General features: G+C 36.9%; 1 protein-coding gene across 2 annotated transcripts in view; it reads right to left on the minus strand.

Annotated features, from left to right (window-relative positions):
• LOC122790871 overlaps nt 1-18,905 on the minus strand; it is a 172,435-nt gene that overhangs the window by 17,595 nt on the left and 135,935 nt on the right. Inside the window, exons 6-7 of one of the 2 annotated variants that reach the window (XM_044058534.1) lie at nt 4,843-4,874; nt 3,980-4,018 (exon numbers count right to left, since the gene is read on the minus strand). In XM_044058534.1, the coding sequence (XP_043914469.1) occupies nt 4,016-4,018; nt 4,843-4,874 (35 nt within the window). In that variant the 3' untranslated portion in view covers nt 3,980-4,015. The remainder of the gene's footprint in view (nt 1-3,979; nt 4,019-4,842; nt 4,875-18,905) is intronic. The other variant, XM_044058532.1, reaches the window with a different exon arrangement.

Genomic DNA, 18,905 nt, shown 5'->3' on the forward strand with positions numbered 1-18,905 from the left:
AGAGATGCTGCTTGCCCTATGACAAAAAGACAGACTGTAGTGAGACCAGACTGATGTCATAAAGACAAGGGAAGTCAAGTTTCTCCAGCCTTTTAGATTATGTCAATTTCTTCCCTGTGTTCAAAATAAATATTTTTTTATTCATCAGAGTCATTGATTTCCTCTCACATTTCCAAACATATCCCGGTACATATCTACATAGATTGGTGAGTCTCTAAGTTTCCATAGGTGTGCAAGTGGTGTACATATGTGTATTTGGATGCGTGTATGTGCATTTTATTTATATTTTATGTTTGTTAGTACGCTGAACTGCTGATGGCATGACCCAGGCCTAATAGGCTTACATAACAGTAACATGGCAAAGAACACTTAATTGTAAATTCAGAATAAAAGCATAAGTAAAAGTAAACGTTATACAATTAGCAGAAAGCTGAAATGGTACAATATTCAGCTTACACTGATATACAGACCCCTTTTCAGGAATGTCACAGGCCTGATAGACTTGTATGAAAATACCATACCAAAGAAATTACAATGGTAAGTTCAGAAGAATGCATTAGTAGTATGTATACATTATGCTATACACAATCAGTTTTAAAAATCAGACATAGTGACAGACCTCTCAACTGTCCAAATTTTTGCAGAAAGCCCAGATTTTTGCTTCATATTTTTGGTTTGTTCCTTGTAAAATTTGTTTTCTGAGGACTGAAGTCACTAAGTAATAGCAGACATTTGAGTTCCAGACTTTAAAACCTTTCAGAAAATAAATGCTACCACAAAGCCTGTTATTCTAGCAACTTTATAAGTTAATAAGAGCAGTAGTATATGAAATCTGTCCCTATTTCAAGCCTTTGTGTCCTCTTTATTTTTGGCTTTGTCCAGATTTTTTGCAGAAAGAGGATGAGGCACTAGTATAGTAAGCAAAGTACAGTGGTGAAATCAGAGCCCTGAAGGGAGCATTTGTTTAGATCATCAAGTAAGCTAAAAGTATGGTCAAACAAGGAACTGTGAGTTACATAAAAAACACACCAACAATACATCCTGGTGTTGCACAACCTAGAGCAAACTCTACATTTTGGAATGTCACTTAGCAAGATAATGGGCTTTAGATAAATGTAGGCAACGAACGAAGAATTGTTTTAATGAGTGAATGTATAATGGGTGCTTTGGGGGTTAGTATAGGTGTAAGTAAGGGAATATGTAAGTGTAAGGGTGGGTAGGAATGAAGCCTTAGAAGCATGCAAAGGAGTGGTATTTGATACGTGTTCATATATTTAAATAAAGTATGAGTTCAAAGATAATTATAAGGTTTTCTTTGAGTTTAACTCAGCTTGTATTTGAGTAGGAGAGTGTTAAAGGTTCACTATGATTATCAAAGTTGTTGTTGTTGTTGTTGTGTCTTTTGGCTTTTCCCGGTTAGGGGTCGCCACAGTGGAACTCCGGTCCGCTAATGATTGGTAGTTGATTTTTACATGCCGAGTTACCAGCCCTGACGCACAACCTTCAGCGAAGGTACCCCCATTCATGCATGTCTCCACGCAGAAGACACTCTAGCAGAGAATCGAACCGGACAGCGTCTTACTGTAAGGCGACAACGCTACCACAGCACCACCACTGCGGGATAATGGCATTAATGGGTTTGCTTAAGACGTTCTTTAAGTGAACTGCAGAAGGCTGGGAGGGTGGGGTATATTCTAATTTGTTTCTGGAGTGATATCTCAGTTAGCTAGGGTTAACTTAGCAGCGATGCATGCACACACGTGTGCGTGTGTCTTGAAATTGACTGGTATCCTATCCAGGACATATTCTTTGCTTTATACCCACTCTGTGCAGGGATAGGCTCTAGCACCCCCACAAACCTCAACAGGATGCATCAGGTTCTGGAAATGTAATGACTGGATGAATTTTTTTTATTGTTTCTTTCTACCACAGATGTAGTTATGATCTGATGTCATAAGCTTTACCTTATTCTATAGTCTGTTATGGAGATGTAGTATCTTGGTTTCTTAATGTAGACAATTTGCCCTACTTCCTAAACAGAAATAATAAATAAATTGCACTTGCATTCACTGAAGTACACTATACAGACTACATATAGCAGATAACCCTTACCTCTCCTTCCTTGCTCTATACTTGGTTCCTAGGCTTATAGGGACCAAAACATAACACTTTACAATCAGTGACAAAAATGGCTAAGAACACATAGGAGCAGTGCTCTTTCACTAATTTTAATGCAGAAATGGTGCTCCTGAACTTCTTTTTGCATGTATTTGAAAAGAATATACAAAACAAGACCTTAATAGCAGTTTTAAATTAAATGCTTCCATCACAGATGTGATTTGCATTTATATTTCTTTTCCATAAATACTTTAGTACCTCAATTAAATGGATATGTCTTGATGTATCAGTTCCTCAGAACAAGGCATTTCATCATGCAATCTGCACATTTACTCACATCAGAGTTCTTGCCCTTATTGGCTGCCACCTGCAGCATTGGGCATAGTCACTGCTCATATCATATGTTTTCGATCAGCCTATCTAAGGCATACAAAACATTCAGCACTGCTACACAGGTTTCATAACAGACCTTTTAGCTAATAGTATGCTCCTACTGACAGAGTTTGGAAAGTGTCAGATTACAACAGCATTTTAACATCAGTAAGGATATACTTTACTAAATATAGAAAAAGGGAGCTCACAATACAGAATTCAAAGTCCAGCCTTTAGTTTTAAATATTCAGAAGAATCTTTCATCAATGATTCAGTTTATCCTTTGATATCTGTCTATCCACTGAAGCTCTGATGTTCCTGTCTTGATGAATACTCAGGCTACCATCCTATAAATGGTCTCTTCTTTACAGTACACCCAAACCAAAGGTTAAAAACATCATACAGACTATCCATTCAGTAAAAATTGCATGGAAAACACAGCCAACCAAGAGTTTTCACTGTCTGATACTTTAATTCTCCTGTAATGGAGGCCCATGGGACACATGCAAATGTCCCCTTTAAGACAAACTGTTTCAGCTACTATGGCTTACAGATGTAAAATCTCTGTGTTAACTGCCTATATTTGTGTTTGATGTCATTTGTGCTCAGAGATAGTTCTCACAGAAGCTGTGGTCACACTGGTTAAACTGTTATATTGTGCAGTACTTCTGGTTACATTACACGTCTTAGAGCATTTAGCCATACATTGCATCTGTTATACTCTGATTATCACTGTTCTTAACTGCATGGCTGTATTCTGTTTTTTCGGTTATCATTCATTACTTTTATTAGCCTGTGTTGCTTTATCCCAGAATAAATCTAAAATACCATGTTACTCATCCCATTGTCCCAGAATGAATCTAAAATACCATGTTACTCATCCCATTGCCCCAGAATGAATCTAAAATACCATGTTACTCATTCACAAAGTCTTTGTGGTGAAGCTTTTTACAATGAAACACAGACTAAAACTGTACATAAGAATCATTTGAGCAATAATTCTGCCTTCTTGATATTCATGTTGGATAAAGCTGCTGATTCAGTTACCCATAGGCCTACATTAAATATGCAAATTAAATATATAAACAAACATTTGTCAGTGTTGTATGTTGGTTTACACTATTGCTGAACTTCAGTACCTAGCTTTCCTGATTAGCACTATTAATAATTAATGGGGTTGATATAATGGTTAAGCTGTTTATCTCACAGACACAAGGTTGAAGGTTTGCTTTTCACCTTTGAAAGGAAATTGGCTAGACTTAAAATGGCCTGCAAAGTCAAATAGCCTATTAATTGACTATGAAAAAATATAAAAAAATTAGATCAAAACAGGAAAAAAATATATAAAAAAACTCCATAATTCTCTTTTGTAATGGCAGTGGTATTGTCATTATCCAGTTTTAATACAGGTGTACATTCAAAACCTATCAAGCTTAGAAGTAGGTGTGTTTTTTAACCACATGCATGACAAATTATATAAACATTTTACCTTTAATTTAAGCTTCCGTTCTGTCTTTTAAGCTCATTACTAAATAAAAAGAATATACATAGGTTATTTAAGCAAAAGTATAACTTTCTGTACAAGAGCTTGAAGAATAATTTAAAATAAATTAATATTTTTCTTATTTTAATGTAGATAATTTGCTGTATTACAGGTTATAGTTAAGGCTAACAAAATTAATTAAAGAGAATATCCATTTAGGAATTGAACTTAATTGCTGTTAAGCATAGCTCTGTTACAAGCATTCAAGTTTAGTTCTATGTAGTAAGAATGACACTGTAGTTATACAGCACACATGGAAAAATAAGACACAGGACTGCTTAACAAACTAACAGAAGATGGCCGGAATGAAACTAAGTCTGGTATTCCACATCAGTGTTCACTGAGATGCAGCAAGACTGCCACATACTTATAAAACACAAAATACTCAAATATGATTGGAAAAATTAGATGAAACCCTTTAGTCTTTAAAGTTTATCAGGCAGTCAGACAAATACTTAAAAAGCACATACATGTCTACAGATAGCTAGAGAGCATTAGGCTATACAGGCTTATTAAAGATCGTTCACATGGTTTACTGTTATTTGGATCTGTGTGCAGACTTAAAATGAGGGTCAGCTTACTGACCATTGGTTGGAATCAAGCATGAAGGTAGACTGATTAACACAGTGCTCTCAAAGTAAAAAGTAATACTTGTCATGCCCTGCAAAATGGAAGACCTGTCAACTTAACATTTTGATACTGGTTATGGTAACAGAATAATTAAGATTAGGAACTTACAAAAAAGCTAACATCCCCACTTTTACTGTATAATGAGTTTTGAAGTATTATGTTCTTAGAGTAATACTTACCATAAACAAGATGAGACTTTCAGGACAGTGGGCTGTAAATAAAAACATCAAGTTAGCATAAATGTATTGTTTACCACCTTCAAATGGCATTACATAGTATAATAAAAATGGGAAAGCATTTTGACATAGTATATATTTTATTGACATTTGTGTATATTAGGATTCCAGATGACCAACTATAAAAATCAAAGAATATACTACAAAACATATAGATGATTTTTTATTACATTTTATCATTTTTGTGTTCATATGGATATAATGCACATCACACTTTATACACCAAATTATTAGCAACTTAAAAGTAATTTTTTTTCCTGGGTACTTTGGTTTCCCTACCCACTGACCACCAGCCTCTCTCCAATGGGCCTTGAGCCAGTAAATTTCATTGACAGTGTGGTCACTGCCCCAGATGAGAGCCTGCTGTTAAAAAACATCATCCAAAGAGGCACCAAGGTCAGTGTTGCCTTGGTTATTCACAGACCATTAGCCTTCCTAAGGCCATTTGCTCAGTGAGTGAATTACCTACCCACTGTCACTAGGGATCTCATCTGACAGCCCAAGGGTCCACAGGAGACTGAGACAGCCAGTGTCACAAATGATCCTATCATGTATGATTAAATATCACCTACTGACTTATCAGTTACCTGACACTGTCAGTTGCCTACCCCAGTGCTGACAGCATGCAGAAAAGCCTTCATATACTTTGACAGCTAGGCATTTTCCAATTAGATCTACCCCTGCACGTGAGTGGAGAATGTATGCCCCATATCATCATCAGGACTTACTATACCTTTCCTATGTGATTGCAGGCTTATCCACTCCCATGTTGAAGGCAGCCATACAACTTGAAGAGGCACATGCCTGTCCCTTGTAGCCTTCCCCATACTATGGCAGGCAGTGCTGCAGCAAACAGCCCTAAACACCTTACCCCTAGGATAAACATGCCCATCCTCCCTTTATGTCTCTTTTTGCTTCCCAACCACTAATCAATCCAGTTATCTCTGGGTCGCAGTCAGGGCTTTAGGCATCTGTACCATAGAGCCAATAAAAAGTAAATTCACTGATATATGTATTACAGTAAATAAATCTCCATGCCGTTGCTTTAATCATAAAGGATACTCATAAAAATAAACTAAAGATTGTCTTTCTACAGCTCCAAGATATTCTTCAAACAGTAGCAAATGAATGTGCATATGGTTTTCTAACTACATCTTCATGTGTTTTTGCTCTAAGGCCATCTTGAGCTACAGTAAAACAAATGTTGAAAAGAGGACCACTTTGTAAATTTGAAATAATTACAAACCTCTATTTTTAACTTTTTTTTGAGCCTGAAGGATCAGCCGAGTTGCTTCCCTGCCTGTTACAGATTGATCCATTTGTTTCTCCCTCTGGGGAAGAGCCCACCAGACAGCTTTTTTTTCCTTGGTGCAGGCATGTGTTTTGTTTTCGGGAACAAAACAGTTTGCTGAGCTTGTGGACTGTCCTATCCTCAGCCCCACAAAAGTTTGCATCTTCAATGATAGTTGCTGTTGGGAGATGCAGGTACTCTACCATGCTTGTTCAACCTCCCAGCTAAGTGACTCACTTCTGCAAAACATAGGCAGACTGGGCTCCTCACTGCAGATGATACTCTTGCAATCCTGCAAGCATTGCCAATGCAGCAAACTGAGCTGACTCCCTGTCCACTGTTCAGTCCTATCCTGCCCTGCCCTGTCCCTCTAGCAGCTCATCAGACATGGATTGTCTGGGGTGCAATCAGGGCTCTATCCCTCTGTGCCAGTGGGCTGGTGTACATTTTCAAAACTTTATGTAATTTTATAACATTGTTAAATGTAAAGCATCTTAAAACAAATTCCTTATACAGCATCCTATAAACACATTTTATTTATTTATTTGTTTACTGGAGTCTGATTCAAGTGTTCCTATCCCAACCACAATCAGAAATCATAAAATGTACACAGGTTATACAGACATATACCACCTTAAACTAACAATACACCTGTATACATAAAGACAAAAACACATATAAGAATATATACACAAGCAGTAAAAGCATAAAAACTGTTACTATGCATTGTGTGCAAAATGCAGCATATATTTTTGTAACAGTGCTACTGGGAAATATGGAAGTGGGAAAGAGTGATATGAAGAAGAACAGTGGGAGTAAATAATGGACATGTTTAAAAAAGCAAACAAAAAGTACCAAATAATAAGGGAAAGTCACTAAGCAAGCACAAGAACTACAATAAAAATAAATGATGCCTTATTCAACCAATATCATCCTGAGTAATTTTAATAAAAATAAGCTTTTATGACACCCATACATGACGATGTATGCCTAGGAATACAATCTGGACAAGATAATACACTGCTCATGTGGACTTTTAATAAATTAGAAGACTGTATGAGCATTTATTTGTTTTTGTAGGTACAGAAAAAAGTTTTAAGTCATATTTGAATGCGATTTTATGGACAGGCTGAAAATGTCCCACCTGGAAAAGACTGACCTGGTAGCAACTTTGTTTATATGTAGCTTCACCAAAACATGCCTGTTGAGGATCAGTTCTGAATATCTACAACCAGCAAGTTATGCCAACAAAGAAGAACAAATGCACAGAAATACAGCAAACACTACAGATGGTCCATCTCTTCCATTTTTTTTAATTTGGGGGTTAATACTGTATCTAGAACAGACTGGAATAAATAGAGCAATCACCTGACTAATATATACTTAAACTTAAAAAAAATGTTGAGGCACTGTTGAGCCATCACAGGAACAGCTGCCTGATTTGATAGCTCCTTTTCAGAGATTTTTAAAAATTATATTTTTGTCTATGGTGGAGAGCAAGTTTAAGAGAAAAAACAACCTTGGAGTTTTTATAAAACTTGGTGGCATTTGTTGGATAGTTACACAAATGAAATCTGTTTGTGAAGGAAGAGAAATTTGATGGGATTATTAGTAAACTGTGTGTTCTCTCAGTAAATAATGGGCCCATGAAACAGAAGATTTGAGAAATGGAACATGATAATCCAAAAATACCCTGCAAAAACAAATACAGTATGATTGTATAAATAGGCGCAGTTATTGGAAAATAAAACAAAATGGCAATAAATGAGATTGGCGTGTTGAGGCACACTGTAGAAATGCACTTGAGCAGCCAGGAAGATACAGGAGCAGGTCTTGGATTGTCAGCCATTGAGAAGCCACTGGAAGGTTTACATCCAGTGCCTTCACTAAAAAGCAGCTGGCAAACCTGGTGAGATACCTGCTTTATCTAGACTGCCAAGCGGATAGAGTTCACCATACAAGGCAAGCAGTAGCCAGAGATGACAGACCACACCAGTTAATAATTAAGGACCACAGCTAGAAAATGAAACAGTAAGGGGTCTGTTAAGACACAGTGCAGAAGGGTTTAACAATGTTTAGCTGAAGTAAAAATAGGAGAACATTTTCCATAAAGGTTCATGGTCACATAGTTTGGAATGTGCACAGAGAGGAAGATGCTGTTCATAGACGATATCCAACTACATTAAAGGTTACAAGAAAGGGTTCAACATTCTGGGCTGAATCACTAGAAGAAGCAGTTAAGATTTATGCAGATGTTACAGAGCAAGCCCCAGATGAAAAATCTCTTTGTTTGGAGCCAATACAGCAAGATGGGGGTGGATAATCTGGAAACAGGAGTGGCAGTGGGTAGTATGCAAGCAGCAAACAGTCAGACATAGCTAGAATGTGGAAGACATTAGGCACAGATCACCACTAAATGAAGATAGTCATTGGAGGAAATCATTCAGTGCAACAAAAGATTTCAATAAAATTTGGGTTGTTAAGTTGCTGGCACTGCTGGGAAGAAACAATTGATTTGAAGGGAGAAAAATACCAGAATACAGGGAGAGAAGATAGCTAAAGACTGGAGTTGTATAACATGCCAGGTAATGACCATACAAGTGAAAGGATAATATTAGCTGCCATTTGGGACTAGATCCCAAAACCTCCAGCACTGAATGCTGGTGTTGCTGCCACTGGACTAACATGATCCTCTAGACAGACAGGCTGAAATCATAAACTTCTTAAGGGAAACGCAACACCTATATGTCTTGTTGGTCCAGAGGCAGTGACAGCAGCACGGTATGATGGAGATCTTGTGTTCCCTTCCAAAATGAGACCTAATATTATAATTTCTCTTTTATGATTTTAACAGTGCATAAACACAGAGCTTTGTGTGTGTGTGTGTGTGTGTGTGTGTGTGTGTGTGTGTGTGTGTGTGTGTGTGTGTGTGTGTGTGTGTGTGTGTGTGTGTGTGTGTGTGTGTGTGTGTGTGTGTGTGTGTAATTTAATGCTAGGTAAAGAGAACACTTATGTGGAACAGAGGGCGAGAAGATGTGGAGGCTGAATGGTTGATGTAAGTAGAGATGGAACTAATGCATGCCTTTCATTTGTCTGTCTGTTTCTGTTTTTGAAAAACCAGCTCAGACTAGAAGCATCAGTAGCAGAGAGTGGTTTGAGAGAGACCCACAACATTAAGTGATGCAGAAGTTCATTGAAGGCAGACAAGACAGATGACATGCATGTTATAATGCTGAAAATTGATCTGTGCTGTCTAATGAGGGACAGAATGAGGTAAGGATCACTGTTTACCCGAAAAAAAAATTTGAGAGGACACTGTCCACATAGAGAATAAGGGTTTACATATTGGGTTTCACAACAATGTGATCTATTGTTCAAGCTGGCAGAGTGCTTTTCTGACAGTTTCCTCACTTTCCTTGCTGTGCTGCAACCATGGAATTGGTGTATATCATTTGGAAGAATGGTACTGCTCCACATGGGGGTGAAAGGGGCTTGCCTTGCTGCAGAAAAGATTTTTTGTGTGTTTTTAGGGGGTTTGCAGGGAGGAATTTTCAATCTGAGAATATCTGGAAAGTTTGTATTGCATACATAAATATTCACAGCAAGGCTGGCCAAATATAGTCTAGTGAATGGATTTTGCTATGTAGATAACATAGTGGGTTGGGAATTTGATCTGTTACATAGCTATGAATGAGTAAATGGTAGAACAAATAACACACAATTGAACAGGATGTAATATATACAGAAAGTGACTAGGATCACTTTATATATAAAAATGAGCCAAACAAAAATTATCTGAAAAGTTTTACCGAACTTTATACAGGCAATAGAAAGTTTGCTGATACAGAAAGGACAAACACTTGATGAGTTGCAACTTTCCTGCTAGTGATCTATGATTTGCACCTTCATCCACTTTGCACTCAACAACCTTCAGCGAATCAGTACATGGTAGTCACTCCAATAGTGGTTATTTGGATATTGGGAGCAAACTGGATGTGTATGTGCATATTGTTGAAATATTTTGCTGTGTCTAATTTTTTTTTTCTTTCTCCTGTCAATCATGTTTTTTATATACATTCCAGCTATGGTTATTGTGAACCTAGGGGTTTCACTGAATATATGTTGTTTACAAGTAGCTAAAATGCATTACTATGGGTGATTATTTCTCATTTAGCCATTCGGGCACATTAACCATTCCCATTCCTAATGCTGTGATTTTGGTGATGGAGACACTTGCTGGATGCATCCTGTTATAAATACTTGAAATACATTGTTATTGATAGTATGTCTCTACAATGTCCAGACAGCTATGTTTACCAAACCCATTCCAGTTGTTGCTGTTGTGGTGATGACAGATGTGATGTGCTATATGTATATTGTTTGAAACAAGCAGAAATGTATTAATATAGATAATATTTGTCTCAGCTATCCAATATTTTATGTATATCTATTCCAACTGTGACTTTTATGTTGACAGGGGACTTGCTGGATGTCTCTAAAGTAAATTGAAATAAATTACTCATACAATAATTTTACTGTCAACTTACTCACCGGTCAGTTAAATATACCATAACCACTCCAGCTGTAGAATTTCTGGGGATTGCAGCTTTGTTTCAAGCCAGATGAAATACATGAACATGAGCAAAATGTGTCAAGTAACCATTTTGTCATGTTTATAGTAGCATCTGCATCAGTGTGTATTATTTTGCTATGAGCTTGCAACATGTGTGGTGTTTGAAACTATCATCAATATTACTATGAATCATATTTTTCTCAGTCAGTCATGTTTACCATACCCATCTCCAACTGCACCTCTAGTGAAGCAATCTGAAATACAATACTATGAAAAGTTTCCATCTCATCTGGCCAGTATATCATATTTCTTGTATCTATTCCAACTGTGTTTACTGTGGTGGTGGGGGACTTGCTACATGTGTGGTGTCTGCAATGAGCTGAAATACATTTCTATAGGACACATTCAACAGTTGGACAGTCAGTGAGGTTTATCACATTAATTCCAGATGTTGCTTCAGTGAAGATGGAATCACTGAATGTCTTCAAAGCTAGTTGAATACATAACTATGGACAATATTCTCAGCTGGACTGTCAGTCAAATGTACTCTACCCATTCCAGATTTAGCTACTGTGGGTGGCAAGGGCTAGTTGGATATACAGAAATATATTACCAGAGGAACACTTTATGTCTAGTAACTAGACTATTATGTTTACTTTTGCGACTTCTGTTGTGCCTATTTTTGTACTATGGTGCTAACAGGGTATACGCTGTTGGAAACAAGCCAAAATAGACTGCAATGGGGTAACATTTTTCCCAAATACTCAAGTCAGCCATATTTACTGCAGCCAATCCATGTGTAGCTTTTGTGGGGGCAGTGCTGGTTATATGTTTGAAACAGCTGCTGCAAACGTTTCCATTGTTGGTTATAACTAATGAAAAAAAGCCCTTAGTCATATTTTGAAAATGCTATGTTTTGCATTAAAGAGATAGGCATGGTCTGCTAGCTGACGTCAATGTATAGTCATGCAAACTGATATGGCCTAAGTCTTAAAAACATTTTTAATATAATAAATGTCAGTCATTTTTTTTTTATGTCCAATACAAAAAGAGACATGACAGAGCTAATGAGAAAAAAAAGAGGATAAAGGAAGAACATGAAATCTCCTGTCATGCAAGAGAACCAAGAATGATTTTTAAGAGCAAATTAAATGTTAACCACAATTCCTATATAATATACATACATCTATATTATCATTATGAAAAATCTATCGAATATAGATATATTGACTGTCATTGTTACAGTAAACATCCAGGCTTTCTCATAAAAATGCACACTTGGAAGAAATTCTCTTTTTTCTGTTTATAGAGATTTCATGAATACAGTATTTTTAGGACTGATCCAATCTGACAGAAAGTAAAGATTTGTTTGCTTTCATCCTCATGAAATATATTTCCTGGCCATTGTCAACCATCTCTAAAATCAGCTACATTTGAAAGGGGAACATCTTTAGGCAATGTACTCCAAATAACCAAGTGCTGATGAGTAACAAACACTCAACCCCCCCCAACATACACATATGCACACATACACACACACACACACACACACACACACACACACACACACACACACACACAGCTAACAGCTATTCCCAAAACAATTTACAGATTCTAACACATAAGCACACGCACAAGGACACACACTCTAAAGAGATGTGAGACAAGTCTGACCAGTCTCCTGGTTTGTCATCACTGCACTTCCAACACCTACCGTTTCACTCAATAAATAATTTTACCAATACTGTTAGGATTAATAAGGATGAAAACACAATCTTCCAAGCAACTATTTTGTTAGAACTATGAGTGACGCAAGAAAGCTATATTTTCCCACATTTTATTTTGTCTCAAAACCTAGTAGGGAGCTTTGCTATCTGTTCCTTGTTGCCCTATAACACATCGAGACAGATGCTACTTCACTGCTGCATCCACCAAGATTTGTCCAATAATCTTGGCCACAAGGATGTGACATTTTCTTCATCTATCCCTACAGCCCTTCCACCATTTGAGGACTATGTTATAAAATCCCTATATAATAACCAGTCATCCTCTCTAAGATTAAACTGCCTTTTAAATCATAAAAATTCATAAACGTTTTTTTTCTTTATTAAATAAATCCTATATTTGAGATCTTTCCTGTTTTACACCAGTATTGTAACTTCCTTCTGTATTGCATTAAAGCAATAAATTGATTTTCTCTATTTCTACCTTTTCAGCAAAGTGCAGTGATCCTTTTGAAGTTGGCCTGGTGAGTTGCAACTCCTCAAGCATACTATAGTTAAAACAACAACAACAAAAAGGTGTGTAGAGTGGTGAACAAAAGCAACTGGTAAAACAAACACCACACCTGTAGCCAAACTCCCACAGCAGTCACAAAACAAATCAGTATTCCAGTATTCCAAAAAAGATAAAAAGTTTAATGACAAGCATAAAATCTTAGCAGTAAACAATCCAGAGAGCAGGTAAGCTCTTTCGTCTGTCCCAATGCAGACTTTATCACAACCAAAAAAACTTAACTTCACATCCTTTAAGTAATTACACCAATTAATAAGACAGCCCTTTCTTAAAAAGACAAAACATTAAAAACAACTAAATAACTAAAACATGTAAAAATACTTTCTTTAAAGTGTCGAAGCCCTTTCAACCAAAATAGGCGTAACAGATGCATGTTCATTCATTATTCATACTATAGTTAAAGCTATCCTCAACCAGCCAACTAATTTACAAAATCATCAGCTTCGCCTAGCTCCTCACTCCTGCCCTCAGTCAGCACCTTTTACTTCAATTATAGAAACTGACATTTAGGATATGTATGCCTTCTTTCAGCTCAGATCTGGACATAGCAGATAATCTAACCCATACTGTCATATGGGGCAACACAATCCATCTCCTACTCCTATTTCCTTAACAATCGCTATGAGGAAAATGACACTGAAGTAATCCAAGGATAAGATGAGTTGGGGGAAATTATTATCTTAATTAGCTTTATCTTTTCATTCATTGATTGTCTTTTTGCCAGGCAACTCTCCAAATGTTACTGCAGTAACTCCTAATACAGCTTTTTGCTCTTCTAACGCGAACAGAGAAGCATAAACATATTTTTTGTAGAAAAGTTACTTTTGGAGTGGAGGGTGATTTAGTTATTTATTTTTAACACATATGGTCCCATTTTCTCTCTACATATTGTTTACCAACATTTGAACAATTTGCATAAGTAAAAACCCATCATGGAGAAGATTTAATTATCCTATTTAGGATCCTTGAACTATCCGACTGACTATGACCTGCCCTTAACTATGCACAATGAGCCATCAGTTTTAAACACTGAGAAGTATTGGCATGCAACACACACTTAACTCTATCTATAATGCATCTTAATTTTAATATGAGGCTGCTGCTAAATCCTTTTCTGTAAAGTTATGTCATTCCTTCTACTCCTTCCTTTCCTATTTAGTGTTTTTAGATATATCTACTAAAGCCTGCCAAACATTTTTGCAGTCTCTGTCCAGGACTTTGCATTTAGCATTAGCCCAAGTCTTCATATTAGCATTCAAACAACATTCAAAGCATCCCACTTAAAGCAAAATTGTTAATCTCTACCTTTATGGGCCTCCCAGTATTCACAACAGATCTCCTTGAATTCATCCTTAAGTCTTGGATCTATAATTAAATGAGCCCCAGCCATCATGGGGTAAAAGCTCCTATGTGAGCCCCCTCTGCAGCTCTCATCTTGCATAATTCAATATGGGCAAAAAGGTATGACTAGACCCAAACTCCAATAAGTCGAGATTACAGAGACCTACAATCTGCCAAGAACCGTAATGCATATGATGCAGAATAATGATTGGCAGATGCATCCCTATCATGATCTGGAGAGCCTATATCCAACAGATTCAGCCCCCCATTACCTCATTCAGAACTAGAACTAAAGGGATTACTCTAACTTGGCCAGTTTTCTTAAACAGTTCAATAGGGTGGCATAGTAGGAGCCCCTTCTTCAGTTCACCTCCCCTCATATTTTATATAAAGCCAAATCTATCATATCCTTCAGATTTTTATGGGAAATTGTGGATACAGCTATGTGTTATGATCATAAGGAACAACCACTTATATATAGCATCTAACTCCTGTTAAAAGTTGCTTACCGTATTAGAAGGAGTCTATACACCACAAAATAGCATAACAATTCCTACCCAAGATCACCAGCCTTGTTTTCCATCTGTTGCTGTATGAGGAACTATGATAATCCTCATTACCCAGCCTGCTTAGTTTGATATGCTATCAAAAACTACATCTAAGTTTATGACTAAAAAGTGCTGAAACATCTACCTATCCTCTTTTACAGGGTACACAACACATTCATGTTTTAAAATATTAACTGCAATCATCCCACTTCTAAATCAGTTCATGCCAATCACATATTATATGTGGGATTCCACAACTTATCTTACCTATATATCTTCTGTAATTAAGCTGATTTTATTAGGTCTTACTACCAAGTTACACAAACCATCATCCTCTTCACAACTCTGAAAAATGCTGCCAATTATCTACATATAGGATGGCATTTCCAAAGGCCAGTTAACCCATTTTCTTCCACTGGGAACCAGTCCAGGGAAAAGATCAAAGGGCAGAAGAGAAAAAGAAAACAAATCCTAGCTAACCACCCTCATTGCTACACTCATCTCTTTAGCAGCTCTGATTGCATTTGATATACATTATTCCATACAACTGACTGCAAAAGTCATGTTGCATAGCTTTGTATCCGTTCAGCTAAATGAGATTTAATTTATCACAGCTTAGGTTGATCATCAAGCTCCTATACCTCACAGGACATTCGGCTTTCCATAAAATGTCCCCAGTACTGCACATTAATCCCACTGCACTTGTATGTCCCAACTCCTTCTTAGCACAGAATGCATGTGCTGCCCATTTAAAAAACTATGCAATTTCTCAAAAGGATACCTTATGAAACATTAGGAAAAAGAAACAGAGGTGAAGGAAGCACCTAAATAAATATAATGTAAGAGGTTGCACAAACAGAGAACTGAAACTACTCCAGTCCATTCTTCGTAGGCACAATATATGTATGCACTATCTTGAATTTGGGGCAACCACTGACATTTATCATTAATGAAAGCACTGAATCAATCATCTTCCCTTGTTAAGACATCTAATCATTTCTAAACATCATTTTGCAGTCATTTAGAAAGGAAAACACCATATCCTATCACTGAAGCAAATATATTTTAGTAGCCTTCAGAACTAAGTAAACAGTGTCTAATAGCAACATGATCATTAAGGGATGGCAGTAGCATTCTATAAAATAAAATATTATTTTATTTCCCCATGCATTTAAAGTCACAGGGAACCTTGCTTCTAAGAAGCTACCAAACAACATTAACTAATGTAGTAGTTAGCATCTCTTTCTCTCAAAATACTGGCTTGCTATGGAATAATTCCTGAGACCCAAGTTCCCAGAACTTGATGGTTTAAAACAATAAAGAGAAATTTTGCACACATACCTTAAATGTCTATGCAATCAAAATAGCTCTCTAATGAAAAAAAAAATATTTAGCATTAAAGTGACAAAAATCAGCAATCTCTAAAATGTATCAGGAAGATAACATAACTTAAAAAAAGAATCACCTATTTAATTCATTAAACCCTAGTACCGCCATAGGGTGCATCTAAGGTTATATCAGAGCACTCCCTGAGGCGTTAACTATCATGATACATTACATCTGAGGCTGTCTAGGAGCGTGGCTAGGTTTGCAAACCCAATGTAACTTCTCGCTCGATCTTCCTGGTCTACTAGTTTTAAACGAACACAGTCTAATTTCCCTTCTACCACTTTTGCCCATGCTTGGAGCTCTGTCATCTTGTCTAATAAACTGAAAGACATGAACAATCACTGATCATTTATAGTCTTGTTTTCTGCAACATGTTTAACAAATTTTGTGTTCTGAAAATAGAGCCATAACTTAAAAGTCCAGGAATAAATTCTGCATATCCATAGCATATGCTGTAGGGTCTATATTAGATAAACAAATGCTTAAATGTTCGAATCTCTAAAGGTCGACCTTTAGAGATCGAACATTTAAGTGTTCGAATATCTTTAAAAATTAAAAAAATAAATAAAAGTAAAACAAAAAAAACTAAAGGGTGTAACCAGGGGGGCAAGCCCCCCAGCACCCCCCACACCACCGCAACTTAAATATACCAACTCCAAGATTGCGCTACAGTGTAGGGAATGGGAAATTTCCCATTTCCGCTCTGCCATGCACTGAAGTGCAATCTCGGAGTTGGTATATTTAAGTAGGGGGGTGCAGGGGGGCTTGCCCCCCCTGCTAAAACCCTTTCAGTTTACCTTTTTTTTGTTTGTTGCGTGAATGGGCGTACCTTCATTGAAGGTTGTGCATCAGGGCCGGCAACTCGGCACGTAAAAATCTACTGCCAATCATTAGCGGACCGCAGTTCCGCTGTGGCGACCCCTAACCGGGAAAAGCCGAAAGACACAACACAACACATTACATTTTCGAACAATTAAATGTTCGATCTGTACAGGTCGACCTTTAGAGATTTGAGCATTTAAGCGTTCGTCAATGTAATATAGACCCTATGCTGTATATACGTGTTCAGGGAAGCCAGTTTGGGAAAGAACAAAAAAGCACTTTTTTTCTTTTTTTATGGACTAGTGTATTGTCAGTTATTCATTTCCTTATTACATTTTGTTATTAGTGTACGCATGTGTAACAAGGTGTAGTTCAAGTTCCCTGTTCAGTTGTAGTTCCCCGAAGTTCGATTTCTAAGCCTCCAACACTTAAGCTTGTTTTTTTTTTAAACCTGTAGAAATCATCCTGGTACGTTCAAAGCAATCAGATTTCTACAGTTTTCACCACACATTATGCGTTAACCAGCTACAGGCAAAACCGTCTCTAGAATACTGGCATTTGAAAGGGCTAATGCACTTCAGTAAGGATTGTGCCCCATAATCCTTTGCATACTTGGTAATGCACCACCGTTTCTTCTCTTGAGTTATTAACAGTTGCATGTGAAGGTTATTTTCTGCTCCTTATAAATCTATGAAGTAAAGACTTGACTTTCTTCTCAAACGCTTTTGCTGTATGTGTATCAGCAGGGAGTTAAGGCTCTTAGTCCCATATAATGGCTGTACGAAACATTTGTGATATAGATTTGATTCCTGTGCGCCCAGTGTTGGGATGTTTTTTTTTTCTTTTCTTTTTAAGTCAATAATAGATATTTAGCAGTTGTACTGTACTATACTGCACATTGCTTTATATGCTTAGCCTTGCATAAGCTGCACTGGTTCAAGCATCATATAATCAACATTTATTAATCTTACTTTGAAAGGGAAGTTCATCAGATATTCTTTGTTAGCAAATGTGTTCAAAATAAAATGTGTATAGTTCATACTTCTGATTTAAGAGTGTGTTCATGCAGTCTGACTGCCTAAGTAAAACAAAACAATTTCAAATCAGGTGTATATTTGTAAGTTTAGATTCTCTTTGTGAAACTGAATTGTCTTAAGCTGTACAACTCAGTATTAGATACAGACGAAAGAGACCCTCAGCATTCCTCTCCACTCACTCCTATTCCCTTTGGCTTCAACCGTATCCTGTTCCCTCTTTGTCTTGTAACTGATTCAGAACACTTGTATCTTGATGACTGTTCTGACTCATAGCCAGTGTGATCTTTACCACACTTACAAGCTATTTTACCAGGTTAGCTCAGCACAAAAACTTTTCTCTGCAGTTTCCCCTCCTGCATCAATGCTTTGTACTTGTCTTTTCTCTCTTGATTTTCTTTGATCTTGTAAATGTTACAGGAGCACTGGAAAATGGCCCCAGGCTCTTCTTTGAGAATTTGTCAGTTTTCTGGTAAAAAAAATCGCTGGTCTGTGTGATACATTCCAATCTGAAGACTCTGTGAGGTCAGTTATCATCTTTTTGTTTTTTATTTATATTGCAAGTTTTAGTTTTAATTTTCTATGTAGGCCATTCTTTTCTGTGCCACTTCCTCTTAGTTGATTATTTTCTATATGCTGTAATTTTAAAATAGGATTGTTTGTGCCTTTCGAATTCAGAATTTTTTTTTTGCAAGGACTTTTGTTGAGCGTTG

This window comes from Protopterus annectens, chromosome 16.part0 (assembly GCF_019279795.1).
Source record: "Protopterus annectens isolate FY-2018-M chromosome 16.part0, PAN1.0, whole genome shotgun sequence".
NCBI lineage: Eukaryota > Metazoa > Chordata > Ceratodontiformes > Protopteridae > Protopterus > Protopterus annectens.